This window comes from Sus scrofa, chromosome 9, assembly GCF_054392235.1.
Source record: "Sus scrofa isolate SSC_HxYL_T2T_F1_AM1 chromosome 9, Sscrofa_HxYL_maternal_Yorkshire_Landrace_v2.0, whole genome shotgun sequence".
Lineage (NCBI taxonomy): Eukaryota > Metazoa > Chordata > Mammalia > Artiodactyla > Suidae > Sus > Sus scrofa.
Window position 1 is genome coordinate 95,171,776 of NC_139391.1, and position 16,294 is coordinate 95,188,069.

The window sequence follows — 16,294 nt, forward strand, 5'->3', positions numbered from 1 at the left end:
ATGGGTGTTTTCCTACTTGTATTATTTTATGTTTCCCTTTACCAGTGAGATTTCCCATATGTAATTTTCTTGTTTCTAATTATGGTCTTTTATTTTCTGCCTAGAGAGGTTTCTTTAGCTGGTTTTGTGGTATAAGTTATCTTTTGAGTGATTCCCCACCCCACCCCTTCCTCCTCTTACCAAAACATAATTTTGAGCCTGGTTGTCAGACTTCCAGTGAGGAATGTGATTTTGGGGAAAGACAGAAATATGGCAGAAGGTGAGTGAGTTCTGCCATTTCGTGCTGTGCCCTTTGTGACTGTGGCATCTCAATGGATGGTCTGCAGTTAGCTTCTAAGATGAAAATGAAGAGAGAAGAGCAGAACCATGGAAGATTGGGTCTGTAAGGGACCTGCACGATCATTTAGTGACCCAAAGCTCTCCTTTCCCTTTTTTGCTCTTTATCCTAAACTTATTGAAAATACAACAATTTCTTTTAAATGGCATTATAAGTAGTGTTATAAGTAGTGTTATAAATTGGATTTCTTGGTATGAGAAAGTATAAACAGCAAGGCAGTCACAAGCAAAGAACTGTCATATGTTGGAAAGGATCCTACTCTGGAGAGGCAAGAGGGCTGGTTTCTAGTTCTAGCTAACTTCCTACCAGTGTGGTATTGGATGTGTTTTAGGTCTTTGTTTTATACCTTCCAGATGAAGAACCTACACAGGATAGTCTTTGAGGAATTTTTTTTTCTTCAGTTCTGAGTTCTGTACTTCTCTTTCTAGTACCTACATTGGAGCCAGAATGGCTGTGTACAGCTGCCTGGGATGTGTGCTGACCAACTCCAAGGGTGTGGGCCATACACACTACACAGATTTAAGTGCTTCCACCTGAATGATGGGCAAGACGCCATCCCTGAAAAGAGCAGTTCATGGGTTTGTTTGAGGGCAAAATATCTCTCATAGAACTTGCTCATCTCTGCCCTGCTTTCTCAGGACACAGACTCCCCTCTATAGTTCTGATTATTGCATGTAACACACACCTTTGTATCCTGGATCATATATCCACAGTAGTGAATAATCAAAGGAAGCAAAGAGCATAATCTACCTTATAATCAGCTCTCATTTTAGAGTCTTCTTTTCCTTTTGCTGCAGTAGTTTCTGCCTTGGGCATCTACCCTCTGGCCTGTGTAAACTAAACCACCTTTGCCAATCAAGGTTCTGAAATCAACCTTGCTGCCCATCTGGTCTTTTCAAATCTCTGTCCTTAGGCCTTCCACACTGTGCTCAGCCTCTAGCAGTCCTTTGCCATGTCCATGTCTGTCATACCCTTGCATGCCCCAATGAGCATTCATTTTTTCACCCACACACTAGGAATATGCACAGGTAGAAGAATTTCATATTGTTCAAGTGTCATGGGAACTTGGACTTCACCAAGCCAGTGTTACCCAAGCTGAGTTACTATTATTCCATAAGCTGTTCATAGGTGGTTTGTGAAAAATATTTTTGTATTTGGAAACAATTGGCTAAACCAGGTTAAATGGACTTTAACATAATAAGTACACTGTGGGTCTTCAAGAATGGCCTCGAGCCCATAGTACTTGGCTGACTTAGTGATCTTTGGTTATTCCACAACAGTGGTCTTGGGAGGGCCAGTTTGGAAAACTGGTGAGCCCCTGGCAGGCAAAGTTCAAGGTCACAGAGTGAGGGACAGACCAAGAAGTAGAGCTCAGGCCCCATACATCTAGGATGCATTGGGAACTAGTGTAATTCTTATGTGTATTTGAAGTTAACAATCTTCATAATGATTTTTCTTTTAAAGAAGGACTTTTGAATGTATCTTATGAGTGAACTAAATGTTATAAAATGCTGCTAGGATCGTTGCCTTCTAGTTTAAGATTCTGCAGCCCAGCATTTGAGTGTTCCTCTGTTGTGCCACAAAAGCAGCCCCTTTAACAAGCAATTAAATGGATAGATTTCATTTCTATACTCACTGTATTGCTTATACTGATCTATTAATACCTGTCTCTTTGTAGGAAAACAGGAGACTCTTCAAAGCCAATCCTTCTCTGGATACCTGGAAGATTTATGTAGAGTTCATTGATGACATCGTGGTGGAAGGCTTTTTTCAAGCTATAATGCATGACTTAGACTTCTTTCTGATGAATACAGAGAAACAATTGAAACCTGCACCATTTTTTCAAGCTCAAATGATCTTAATGCCCCCTGAGATTCTCTTTAAACCTTCTTTAGAAAGAGAGGCTGGGGATGGCTTCTATGATCTGGTGGAAGAAATGCTGTGCAGTAGTTTCAGAATGTCTGCCCAGATGAAGCGAGTAGCAGCCCACCTGGGAGTAGCAAATTACCAGGTATTTTCTTTGTAAATGGAAATTAGCTTTTATATTCATGATTCAAAAATAAATTGAGGTAGTGGGGAGCCCAAGGAAAGGAGAAGTTGGGAAAAGCAACACAGTTGTGGATTTTACCAACTACTCTCCCCTGGGACTTGGATAATGGTATATTTCTCACAATCAATAGTACAGGTGGATTTAGATAAATGCTTGACATTCCTCCCATTTAGAATGATATGGACAACATGCTGGGCCTGGCAGAGGTCAGGCAGGAGATAATGAAGAGAGTGGCAGATGTCATCAGTAAGGTCTTGGACTTCAGAAGCACCCTGGACATGTATGCCTACCTCTGGGTGGATGACCGAGCTGAGTTCATGAAGCATTTCCTCCTGTATGGCCATATTGTGTCATCCGAGGAAACAGATCCTCTTGCAGATGAAGACACTCCTGAACAACCCCCAACGCTTGAGCAATTCAAAGAACAGGCAAGGAAATCCCTTCACATTTAATGTAGCTATTGGCTTTGGATTGAGTTGTTATACATGTGTTATTTCTTTTCTAATTATAGATTGACATTTACGAGGCTTTGTATGTTCAGATGAGCAAATTTGATGACTTCAGAGTGTTTGATAGTTGGTTCAAGGTGGACATGAAGCCTTTCAAAGTGAGCTTGCTAAACATTATTAGGAAATGGAGCTGGATGTTTCAGGAGCATCTCTTGAGATTTGTCATCGACAGGTAGCCTTTTGTGCTTTGGTATTTGGAATGATAACTTTTAATACCTGACAGCTTACTAAAATTGAGATATTAATTTTAAGAGCATTAAAACTGCCAGTTTTATCATAAAGATAACAAGTAATGTTTAATTAGGTAAATAGTGAAAATGAGGTTCAGTCAGAAGTCTTATACTTCTAAATGTTTTAATGAGCTTAATTTGTGTGTATGTGCGTGTTTTATAGTCTGAATGAGCTACAGGAATTTATAAAGGAGACAGATGCTGGACTGCAGCGAGAATTAAGTGAAGGTGATCACGATGGTTTAGTTGACATCATGGGGCACCTCTTGGCTGTAAGAAGCCGGCAGAGAGCTACTGATGAACTCTTTGAACCACTGAAAGAAACCATCACGCTCTTGGAAACCTATGGCCAGAAGATGCCTGAGCAAGTCTATGTGCAGCTAGAGGTTGGTGTTGGGGGGAAATCACCATGATTCCCATAAACTGAGCATCTCCTGTTGCCACGTTCTTTACTTGCACTCTCTTATGACATCCTCATAAAAACCTGCACTGCAGACATTGATGTTTTCATTTCACAGCTTAGGAATCTGAGGCTTAAAGGGATTTAATAACTAGCTTTCTCAAGGTCACACAGGTAGTAAAGCCAGCCTGCATAAATCTCGGGGTTTTGCGCCATTCCTCACTGTTCACTGCTGTGCTCTGCTGCCTTCTTGTTAGAAGGAATTTAAGTAATAGACAGCCTCTTAGTTACTTGTCGGGGTTCCACTTTTATCACCACCTTCACACATGGAATGAATCCCAGGACTCTTTCATCTGAAATTTCCTGTCCCTGGAAAAGTTCCCTAGCCTTTGGAAGAATATCATGGACATGTTAATAAGGAATAAATAAAGCCCAGTTTGGGTGGCGAAATCACTGTTTCCTAAGCAGGATTTTGTGTCCGCATCCTCTTTCCATGTTCTGAAATGACTTGGTGGCGGCTGTGTGCCAAACGATGAATGTCTTCAAGGCCATAGCTGAAACAGCAAGTAAAAATCTCACAGTTGCGGCCTTATTCCCCTGCCCACACTGAAGTTCGATAGGTGATTTATAGATTTATACTATCCACCATCTTCCAGGATGGGCTTACATGTAACCTTGCAGATGTGCTCAGTGGACACATTAACTGAAAGACTTTTCGTGAAATCTACGTAGTTCCGTGAATAGAGCATGGAACTCAAAGTTAGATTTGTTTTCTCTGAGCATCTCATCTGTTTGCCTCAGAGCATGCTTCCTCTTCAATGAATTACCCCTCAAGATCCCTCACTTTTTTCATCTGTACTGTCTCCAAATTCACACTGGTTTCTTAAAATTGAGGTGAAGTTTACAGTTCACTTAGCATAAAAGTAGCCATTTCAAAATGCCTGTGACATTTGATACATTCACAAGGTTGTGTAACTATCACCTCTGTCTAGCTGCAAAATGTTTTCATCACCCCGGAAGAAACCCCACATCCATTGTCATTCCCCATTACTCCCCCACTACCTGAGACCAGTCTGGGTTTACTACCAATCTTTTCCTGTCTCTGTGTGTTTACTTGTTCTAGCTAGTTCATGTAAGTGGAGTTATGCAACATGCAACCTTTTGTGTCTTGCTTCTCTTGCTTGGCATAATATTTTTGAAGTTCATGAAGCTTGTACCATATATCACTACTTCATTCCTTTTTACGGCGGAGTAATAGTCCATGGTGGGAAAAAATAGGTATATACACACACACTGTAGTTTATTTTGCCTTTCATCTGTCAATGAATATTGGTGCTCTTTCCATCTTTTGGCCTTTGTGAATAATGCTGCTTCAGACATCAGTGGAGTGCACAAGTATTTATTTGATTATCTGTTTTCAATTCTTCTTGGAAAACCTTTAGGAGTGAAATTTCTGGATCATGTAGTAATTTTAAGTAATTTCTTTTTTAAATGGCCACACCCACAGCGTATGGAAGTTCCCAGGCCAGGGATTGAATCCAAGTTGCAGCTGCGACCTATGCCACAACCACGGCAACACCAGATCCTTAAAGCACTGCACTGGGCTGGGGATCAAACCTATGCCTTAGCAGTGACCTGAGCCACTGCAAGACAATGACAGATCTTTAACCTGCTGTGCCATAACAGGAACTCCTAAGTAACATTTTGAGAAACCACCAAAATGTTTTTCATGGTAAAAAACATGCTGTTCCATTTTATAGTCTTCATTTTGTTTGTGAGGATTAAGTGCAATAGTGTATTTTCAAGTGCTCTCTTGACTACAAAGAATTGCTGTGTGAGTTATTAAATTCTGTTGAAGTATAAAACTGTCTCTAGAACTGAAATTCCAGTTAGACGTGGAGTGAGACTTGATGTGAATGGAGAGACGCATGAGTGTGAGAGGTGACATAGTTACAGCAGAACAACACTATGCATGTTTGTTTTTAGGGATGTTCGTGGAGTCAGATCTTGAACCTTAAAATACGTCATATAGAGAAACCAGTCATAACACTAGTAATTGACAGGGGTATTTTAGTCAGGACCTCCCAGAATTTGTAGTATAAATGTTTGTCTCACACTTCACTAAAGCTAGGTTCCTGTCATTTCTGTTGTCCATTTTTAAATCATTGACAAATTTTCCTGACACATAGGACACTGTCTATGCATTGCAACAATAGGCTAATTAGGAGAGTGTAAGTGACAATGGAGACATGTTTGATTAGGTCGCTTAGTGCTGGCTCTTAGTTTTTTGGGTTTTTTGGTGTTTTTTTGGTCTTTCTGCCTTTTTTTCTAGGGCCACTCCTGCAGCATATGGAGGTTCCCAGGCTAGGGGTCCAATCAGAGCTATAGCTGCTGGCCTACACCAGAGCCACAGCAACTCAGGATCCAAGCCACGTCTGCAACCTACACCGCATCTCACGGCAATGCCAGATCATTAACCCACTGAGCAAGGCCAGGGATCGAACCTGCAACCTCATGGTTCCTAGTCAGATTTGTTGACCACTGAGCTACAATGGGAACTCCAGGTTTTTGAGGTTTTTTTAATAGAAATGGGGATATAATATTTAATTTCATCGCTGTGGTCAGGTGGAAGTTTTCAGAATCTCTTATGTGTTCCTTAGTTTACATGCTTTCTAATGGACTCTTCTGTTTCCAACTTGAATAAAAACAAATATCGTATTCTAGGTGTTTTTTTTTCCTATAAAAATAGAAGTTTGGCTTACTACATATGGTTTTGGCACTTGAAAATTATATGCTTTTAAGTATTTCAAAATTGAACCCCACTTTTAGCTGTGTATGTGTCTCAATGCCAGTAATTCAGGCTGGTCAGGAGGAGAAATAAGATTTATAGACAGTACAGATTGCACATGGAGGATAATAGTGCCCCAGTTTTGTTTTAATTAAAGCAGTTTGTGACTGTGACTCTTTCATAATCATTAGCAATCATAACATTTTCTAAAACTTGCCTGTGCTGGGTTCTGTGCAAAAAAGCCCCTGTCCCAGACATGGCTATGTCCTTGGACCCTATCTATAGCATGCTCTGAAACTAGATTACACTTGGAATCTATAGATTTTTATCAAGTCCCTTCCCTGTTAAATAACCTGCATTGATTGCTCCTGGCCTCAGAGTCCTTTCCTGTTCCCATAGAGTCCACATTCTCACCGTATTCCACATTGTAAATCTCAACCCATAGGGTATTGAAGACTCTTACCCTCATCTCTGCCTATTGAAACTCAGTCATGGCTTTGAGCCTCAGATTCAATGTTACCTCCTTGAATGGACCAGTATTGGTTTGAGAGACTTGGGAGGTTATCTGATCTTGTTGGTTTTCAATGAAAATTTATTTTTATCAAGTGGAAGTGTCTTTGGAGTCCCAAATATAAAGCAGGTAACAGTAGGTCTAGTATAGTCACAGAAGATTAAGAGGATTGAGCCCACTGGTGTGACCTCTTTATGTCTTCTCTCCCATGGCCCCAATGGAACTCCATGTGTCATTTAGGTTCCATGAGGTCAGCTGGAAATGCAAATTGAGACTGTATAGGTGAGGATGCAGAGTTGAGGTGAGAAGAGTGGGAGAACAAGATGAAAGACAAGTAGCTTCCGAGTCCAGGACTCTTATTTCCTTGTCTGGTTGGGTATTTCCATCATGACGCCGTGTTGCCTCCCAAGCATTTTAATTCCATAACACGTAGATCTCCTGATGGAAGTTAACACAGTCTGTCATGTAGAAGAGTTATTTTGTGTGCCTCTCACTCACTCTGACAGATGATACAAAATTTTAAGTCAAGAATGTGTTTTATCTTTGTAGCACCCCTCTACCACCATATAGATACAACTTGGACTTAGCATGGTGCATTCTTTATAATTGGCAGTTACTGACTCACTCATCAAATATTTATTGAGGGTTACAAAATAGTCTTTAGAACCTTTGATTTTTGTACTTGAGCGACATAAGTAGAGTCCCATCACTCTGGGTGGTTTTGCATGACAAAACAATTTCCGTGTCCTGGGAGATGACCCAGAGAAACAGTGTTTTCCTGGTCTGACACAAGAATGCTTTTGAACAGCAATTACGCACAAGGGCTCTTCAAAGCAAGTACATTGCTGTTGTCCTATTTGCATTGTAGTCAGGGACAGCAGAGTTGAGTTGCTACCTGGGCTGCTTTTGTTCTACGTCAAGTAGAAATTAACCTTCCCTTCACCTCATCTGACTTCAGAAATCCTAGTCATTTAAAATTAACCCAAATGCTCCAACTCTCTATTAAGACTGAGTACAAACCTAGCTTTGGGAGCCAGAGGAAGACACAGGGTAAGATGACTCACATTTTCATCTCTGCCCCACCAGATTCAGAATATCTATTTTCACTTGCTAAATTGCTGCACATGGCTTCATTTCTAGTTGTTAGATCGGCCAGGTCATTTCCAGAGCACTTTTATTCTACTCCCTCCACCAACAAAAGGATTTGGAAATTTGTGTTTGTTGTGAAAGATTTTCATTTATTCTGAGGTAAGTCTCATATGAGAGGGCAGTCCTAGTTTATGCTTTGAAGGTGTAATTCCAGACACGCCAGTGGGTCAGCCTGGGCTTCAACCTGACTCTCAGCCTTTTTGGTTACTTTAGTCTTTGGGGGAACAAACTCCTCTTATATAGGAATGAAAGGATGTCATGGTTTAGTGGAAAGAAATTAGAATAATTGAATCCTAGGTTTCAGGTATTGACGTAACTTCCCCTTTGCACCTTTGTTTTTGTAGGAATTACCTGAAAGATGGGAAACTACCAAAAAGATTGCAGCAACTGTCAGACATGAAGTCTCACCTCTCCAAAATGCAGAAGTCACTCTTATAAGGAAAAAATGTATTTCATTTGATGTGAGCTACCTAACAAGTTTTTGTTTTGTTTTGTTTTAAGAAAAGTTTTATAAGGCTAATGGAAGCTATTTGTCTGAGATTCACTTTCAGTTTGTTTGTTTGTTTTCGGCCTTGATCAGGAAAAGCAGGCAGAGTTCAGAGAGAGATTCAGACTCTGTGCCCCTCTTGGTTTTAATGCAGAAAATCCATACACAGTGCTCGATAAGGTAATGCTGATCTCAGTTATCTTGTGTGTTTTAATAGCTATTTTATGAAGTAAATTTGGACTCTGAGATACTGCTATATTGTGCCTTACTTTCGCAATTATAAGAGTTGAGAACTAACTATTTAAAACCTGGTTATAAACAATTTCCCCCAAATTATATTGTTTTAAATCATGTCTCCCCAAATTACCATCATGATCAAAGTAAAGGTTCTAGTGAAATTAACTTTGTATGTCAAGAAGCATATTGCTTACATTATTTCTTTCTGTTCTTGCCATTGCCCTATGATGTAGCTTCTATTGTTCTCCTTTTTTTCCAGATAAAGAATCAATTATGTATAATTAACTTGTTAGGGATTACACAATTAGTGAAGGAATCAGTATTAAAATTCTAGCTGTCTACTTTTAAAAAAAAATTGAAGAGGGAGTTCCCTTGTGGTGCAGCGGGTTAAGGATCTAGCATTGTCACTGCAGCACTTGGGTCCCTGCTGGGGTGTGGGTTTGATCCCTAGCATGGGAATTTCTATATGCCATAGGTGCAGCCAAAAAAATTAAATGAGGAATATTAACCGTTATAGTATTTCCCATGTGATGCTTTGTTACTAATATTTAATCATAGCAAGGAAAGCCCCTAACTTTTTGTTTTCTCTGATTTATATTTATAGCTTTATCCTATGCTTTCTTCTTAAGCCTGATTCCATGTCCTCTCTCCCACCGTGACTACGCACTGTATCTGCCCCCTTGCCCACCCCGCAACCACACAAGTATATGTTGTTTGGTTTTTTGGAGGTGGCTAGTGTTTCAGGGAGTTTGTAATGTCATAACTTACTCTTAATTCTGGATACAGATATTATTGAGGCATTCAATCTTAGTTTATAATCAACTCCTTTACTATAGTTGACTGTAAGAATGAATACAATGGGCAAATAATCCAAAATGGTGAGTAATTCCTGAGGCTTGAAAAAGTGTTTTAAAATTTTTAAAAAATAATTTTTATTATAGTTGATTTACTATGTTCTGCCAATCTACTATGTAGCAAAGTGACCCAGTTTTATATATATATATACATATACACACACACACACACACACACACATATACACACACACACACCATTTTTTTTTTCACATTATCCTCCATCATGTAACTTTTATTAGAAAAATAACATCTTTGTTTCTGTAAGAATTCTTAGCCTAGCAGCCAAAACGAGAAAATGACTTTGAAGTTTAGATTCAGGGACTAGGTCCCTTTCTGAGGTCTTCATCTAGACTGCCGTATTGGTTTGACTTCATGCTGGAAATAGTCTTTCATCCTTAGCCTGCTGTAAAACTTGGAGCGAACAGTTTTTGCTTCTCTTTTCAAGTTTGGGCTTGAATTTAGTTTTAACTGCTTTAAACCATTGGGAAAACACCATTCTATAGCATGAGGGCTTCTCTTTCACTTGGCTAAGGAAAAGTGGCTAATATATTCACCGAAAATGGAGTAGGTTAGAATATGCTAATAGAGCTATGTATTTTTAAAGATTCTATCTAAATTGCAGGTGGTCTGAACAGATTGTGGATGGGGAGACATTTTTACTTGACTAACCAATGTGCTGTGTGTAAACATTTACTGCAGTTATCATTTATTGAATCCTACCATTTGCATGCTACACTGTAACACCATAGATTTACATATTTGCAAGTCAGATATTTATCTTTGTACCTACAGGATGTGTTGAGGATGTTTTGAATATAGTAGGACTCTGTTACCTTTATCTTGAAATCATTTTCCTGCATGCTTGTTCAGCAAGCATATCTACTGTTTATCTAACTAGAGTCAACCAAAGTCGTGCATGTTCTGGGCTGGCATAGTAGGTTCTAGTGCTCTGGGCACCTCACTCCAAAAGGTGGAAACCATTGACTGTACAGGAACAAGGGCAGTGGTGTGGGAAATCTCTCCTTTTATAACTGATTCCTTTATAAATGTATATGATGTGCTCTTCTTCATTGCCTAAGATACAGTGAACAGTTGAATTAAAATAACTGGATATATATTTCTAGGAATGATTCAATGAATGTAACTGATAAGGAAAATAATTAAAAAGAAATAAAAGTGCTGTTGGCTCTAGGGAATATGGTAGACTGGACCTTTTGAAAATCCCTCTTTTGTAAAATAGATCCTGCAACATGTTCACAAATCCATGATTTTAACGCTTTTGCTGAACTCCCAAGAAAACAAGAGACATCTCTAAAGGGCAGGAAAATAGAGCAGCTGAAATCAGGATGAAAAGCCTGTGCTGCTCTAGGGGCAAATAAAAGTACCACAAGTCTAGTCCTTGTAGTTAACCCTTTCAGGGCAAAGTAGGAGATGCTTTTAAGAGGTTACACCCTCAGGGAAAGGGTGGGCTGGGAAAAATCTGCAGCCTTCACAGGGAGCCTGTGAGATGCAAGGTCAGTCCTTGCTCTGAATGAGGCAAAAAAAAGGAGAAGAGGATCCTCTGGGAGTTTGTAAACCTAGGCCTGTCCTCCCAAGGGTTATAGTTCCATTTTATGCTACCTCTATGGTCAAGGACTTTCCAGGCCAGAAAATGGAAACAGTTACAAGTAACTCCTCTTGGCACCTTGTAGAAGCAAATCCAAATCTCCTCTGGGTGATAGGTGCTCTTATTCTAGTCTCCTGAGGGGGCCAACATGATTATATTCAGTTAAACTTGAGTTTACAATAAAACAAACACACCATCATGCATAAGGGCCAGCAGAAAGAGCAAACCACAGACAGAGACCAATATAAAAGGTTGGCCAGTAGAAGACATCGATTAAGGGAAAAAAAGGAGCAAGTTCTCAGTTTTGAGACTATCAAAAATGATCAGCTGAATTTGAAAAAGAGGCAGGAACTTACAGAAATGAAAAATAAAATTATTTAAAGGGATATAACTCAGCAGAGGTTAGAGAACTTATGCTGAAGAGAGGATTAGTGAATTGTGAATGACTTTGGGAGAAATCACTTAGAAGGCCAGCACATCAGTAAAAAGAGATGAAAAATACAAAAGGGATTAAGGGCCACAGAGTAAGAAGTTAGCACAATGTCTAACTCTTTTACTCAGACTTCCTGGAAGAGAGAATAGACAGAATCTTAGATAAGCAATAGTCAGAATTATAGTAACTGAGAATTTTTTCTAGAACTGGTCAAAGCATGAATCAATAAATTGAGAAAATTCTCTGAATCTCAGGATAATTGCCAAGTCTACATCTAGACACATCATAGCGAACTACAGAATACCAAAGGCAAAGAGAAAATCTTTTAAGCAACCAGATAGAAAAGTCAGATTACCTGTTAGAAATGATGATTGAGCTAAAAGCATGTTTATCATCAGCCTCTGCTGCAGCCAGAAGGTAGTGGATGATACTTTACCAGTTCGCCTATGTAAAATTTTATTTCAGTAACAAGAGTATATTCCACATAAACAAAACCAGAAGGCATTAACCACCCCAAATCGTCATTGAAATAACTTATGGTGTGTGTGTTTCAAGAAAAGAGAAGACAAACAAAGCCAAATGTAATTCTCAGGGAAGACTAATTACATTGACAGATCTCTGGTGGAATGAACAAAGGGAAAAAAGGAAAAAGCGAAATCAATAGTCTTAGGAATAAAAAGGGAATGATAGTACAAAAAGAGCAGAAATTCAAAATATCACAGGAATTGTTTTCTCCCATTCCATAGGTTGTCTTTTTGCTTTTTTAATGGTTTCCTTTGCTGTGCAAAAACTTGTCAATTTGCTTAGGTCCCATTGGTTTATTTTTGCTTTGTTTCTGTTGCCTTGGGAGTCTGACCTAAGAAAACATTTGTACAGTTGATATCAGAGAATGTTTTGCCTATGTTCTTTTCTAGGAGTTTGATGGTGTCTAGTCTTATGTTTAAGTCTTTAAGCCATTTTGAGTTTATTTTTGTGCATAGTATGAGAATGTGTTCCAGTTTCATTGATTTACGTGCAGCTGTCCAGTTTTCCCAACACCTTTTGCTAAAAAGACTTTTTCCCATTTTATGTTTTTGCCTCCTTTGTCAAAGATCAATTGACCATAGGTGTCCGGGTTTATTTCTGGGTTCTCTATTCTGTCCCATTGGTCTGTATGTCTGTTATGGTACCAGTACCACACTGTCTTGATCACTGTACTCTTGTAATATTGTCTGAAGTCAGGGAGAGTTATGCTTACTGCTTGGTTTTTTGTTTCTCAGGATTGCTTTGGCAATTCTGGGTCCTTCATGGTTCCATATCAATTTTTGGATTGTTTGTTCTAGTTCTGTGAAAGATGTCATGGGTAATTTGATAGGGATTGCATTGAATCCGTAGATTGCTTTGGGTAGTATGGCCATTTTTATGATATTAATTCTTCCAACCCAGAAGCGTGGAATATTTTTCCATTTCTTTGACTCCTCTTTAATTTCCTTGATTAATGTTTTATAGTTCTCAGCATATAAGTCTTTCACCTCCTTGGTCAGGTTTATTCCCAGGTATTTAATTTTTGGCGAAGTGACTTTGAAAGGGGTTGTATTGTATTTTTTATTCCTTTTCTAATATTTCATTGTTAGTGTGCAGAAATGCAACCAATCTCTGAATGTTAATCTTATATCCTGCTACTTTGCTGGATTCATTGATCAGTTCGAGTAGTTTTGGTGTGGCGTCCTTAGGGTTTTCTATATCATGTCATCTGCATACAGTGACAGTTTTACCTCTTCTCTTCCAATTTGGATATCTTTTATTTCTTTTGTTTGTCTGATTGCTGTGGCTAGGACTTGCAAACACTAATAGGACATTTAAAATTCAAGCAAAATGGATACGTGTTTGGAAAAACAGAATTTACTCAAACCATCTCAAGAAATAACACACCTAAATCGTCCTTTAAAAATTAACCAGCAGGAAGATTAAAAAGAAAAGATTAACCATTAGTTTAATAACAATATTCCAATGAGAGAGTAACAGGCCCTTATGGCATTATAGGTGAATTCCAAGAAGCTTTCAAGAAACAGATCTCATTCATATTATTCCAGAGGCCAGGAGAAGAAGGAACACGTAAAAATTACTTTATGAACACACGGGTACATGTGTCTTTTTTAAGGAAAATAAAATTGTGTTGAGGGAAATAATAAAAAAATAAAAATACAATAAAACCCAAAGTCCCTCATGAAATGAAAAAAAAAATTATGAAGCATGTTTTATTTTTATGAAAGGACAGTGTGAGAAAAGAAAAATTAGAAGCCATTCTTTTTTGTACACACAGATATAAACAAACTAAACGAAACAACACCAATTTGTAAACAGGTTGGGCTCATTCTAGGAAAATGTTTAACAATAGAAAATTAATATGATTCATCATATTAACAGATTAAGAGAAAAATTATATGACCATCTTAAGAAATGGCAAAAAATCTTTAGATATCATTCAACATTAATTAATGATAAAGAAGCTTGGAAGATGTTTTTAACTCATTAAAGGATAGTAAAATTCTCTATAAAACATTTATACCAGGGGCATAAAAACCTTAGTAGCATCAGTGCTAATGGTAGAATACAGGGGAATGCTAAATGACCGTCAGCAGTAGAATAAATTAGTTGCGGCACATTCATACAAGGTAGTACTATATAGTAGTAGAAATGAATGGACTTCATATACATTCTTCATAAATATGTAGATTACCACAACAATAAATTTTGAAAAGTCTGAATATGTAGATAATACCATTCACATAAATTCAAAAAGTTAAATTTGAACAGTTTTGCATTTAGCAGTACATACATATGTGGTAGAAAATATTAAAAAATGAGTAGTTTTAAATAAAAATTTAGTGTATTTATAGTGGGAAGGAGGGAGGATAAAATTCATAAGGTCACTAAAAGTTGTTAGTTACATAGTATTTCCTAAGCTGGATGGTGTGTGTATGCTCACACCCATACCCTTTTATGTGTCTGGAATTTTTCTTGTAAAATGAAGAGAATTGCAGTTAATTGTTTGTAAAGGTATAACATGTAAAAATGAAACCTCCATTTGTTTCATGAAAGAGTTGCTGGAGTGCTAAAATTCTCATTGACAGGGTAGGTAATTGAGAGTTGAAAGTTGATACATGATTAACTGAATATTTAAAGTTAAAAAGAAACTCAAAAGAACTAAAGTAATGTAATTGTTGGGTACTGAGTGGAGGTTTGGAGAAAACATGAAGTGGAAAGACAAAGTTAAATCCTTCTCTTGCAAAGCTGGTAAATTTGTGTAATGTCTAAACTCGATAAATCAGGGAGTTTCACCTTGTGCACGGAATAGAGAGTTAGAGAAACAGCCCCAGAGGAACTGGAGAAAGAGCCTGGGTTTCCAGCTTTGCCTGCACTGCAAGCTCTTCGGTACTCTTTGCACTTGACCATATTGATGCACTACTATGTTAGAAAAAAACTAAAATGAAAATGAAGAGTTGGCTTATCAAGACAGAAAAAGACAAGTCAGCTTATATGGTCTAAAACATAATTGGTTCTTCACTGATGGAAGCAAAGAGGAACCTTGGTAAATAGGATTAAGATAAATATAATAGTGTGGTGGAATTTCTCATGTTTGGTACATTGATAATCTCCAGGGTATTTTTTAAATTTAAAACATTTTTTTAAAGAAGAAGTTTCTTCTCAAGTGGAAGCTTCTAGACCCTTGTCTTTTCCTCCCCAGCAGAGTCCTCAGCTGCCAGAGGAAAATCAAGAGGAACAATTGTCTTCATAGAAATCTGATAGCAGAGCAAACTTTGCCGAAATCATATATAGGGAGAGTACTTATAACCTGATTATATTTACGAATAGTCTACTCTCACTTTTTTGAGTAGCCATGAGTTTGCTCATCTAAAGCCTTCTACATTTTACCAATAGTTATACCTCTAATTTCTTTTTATTTTCTTTTTAAAATCTAAGTTGTTAATGCTGATATAACCAGAGATACAGAACTGTGTGGCTCCTACTTCTGTGGTTTGTTGGATATTAAGTGTGTTTGTGTGCATGTGTATATTTTCTCCTTAGGCACATCAAGAGCTTGAAGCATTAGAAGAAGAAGTGTTGCAAATGCAAGAATCTACTCATGTTTTTGAAGTGGCTCTTCCAGAGTACAAACAAATGAAGCAGTGCCGAAAAGAGATAAAATTGCTCAAGGGGCTCTGGGATGTCATTATTTATGTGAGAGTAAGACGCTGGTTTTTGAAAGCATGCTTTTTTTCCTTTTAGTATTTCTTCTTTATAAATATGAGATTTTTAGTGTCTCTGTCATCCTATTTAGGTTTTATAATGTCTTCTTTTTTGCTTATTGTTTTTTGTTTTTTTTTTTTTTAGGGCTGCACCTACGGCATATGGAAGTTCCCAGGCTAGGGGTCAAATCAGGGCTGTAGCTGCCAGCCTACACCACAGCCATAGCAACATGGGATCCAAGCCACATCTGCAACCTATACCACAGCTCACAGCAATGCCAGATCCTTAACCCACTGAGTGAGGCCAGGGATCAAACCCACGTCCTCATGGATACTAGTCAAGTTTGTTACCACTGAGCCATAACGGGAATTCCTATAATGTCATAGTTATATGTGAGTATTAGACTTCCCCCAGAACTAGAATTCATGTATCTCTGTGAATAGAATATTCTCTGAATTATCAGTGGTTTT

General features: G+C 38.2%; 1 protein-coding gene across 1 annotated transcript in view; it reads left to right on the forward strand.

Annotated features, from left to right (window-relative positions):
* The window catches only part of DNAH11 (dynein axonemal heavy chain 11), a 340,086-nt gene that overhangs the window by 66,129 nt on the left and 257,663 nt on the right, over positions 1-16,294 (forward strand). Inside the window, exons 15-21 of the mRNA XM_021063429.2 lie at positions 2,016-2,348; positions 2,561-2,815; positions 2,899-3,068; positions 3,290-3,512; positions 8,319-8,435; positions 8,555-8,641; positions 15,663-15,821. Coding sequence (XP_020919088.2) covers positions 2,016-2,348; positions 2,561-2,815; positions 2,899-3,068; positions 3,290-3,512; positions 8,319-8,435; positions 8,555-8,641; positions 15,663-15,821 — 1,344 coding nt within the window. The remainder of the gene's footprint in view (positions 1-2,015; positions 2,349-2,560; positions 2,816-2,898; positions 3,069-3,289; positions 3,513-8,318; positions 8,436-8,554; positions 8,642-15,662; positions 15,822-16,294) is intronic.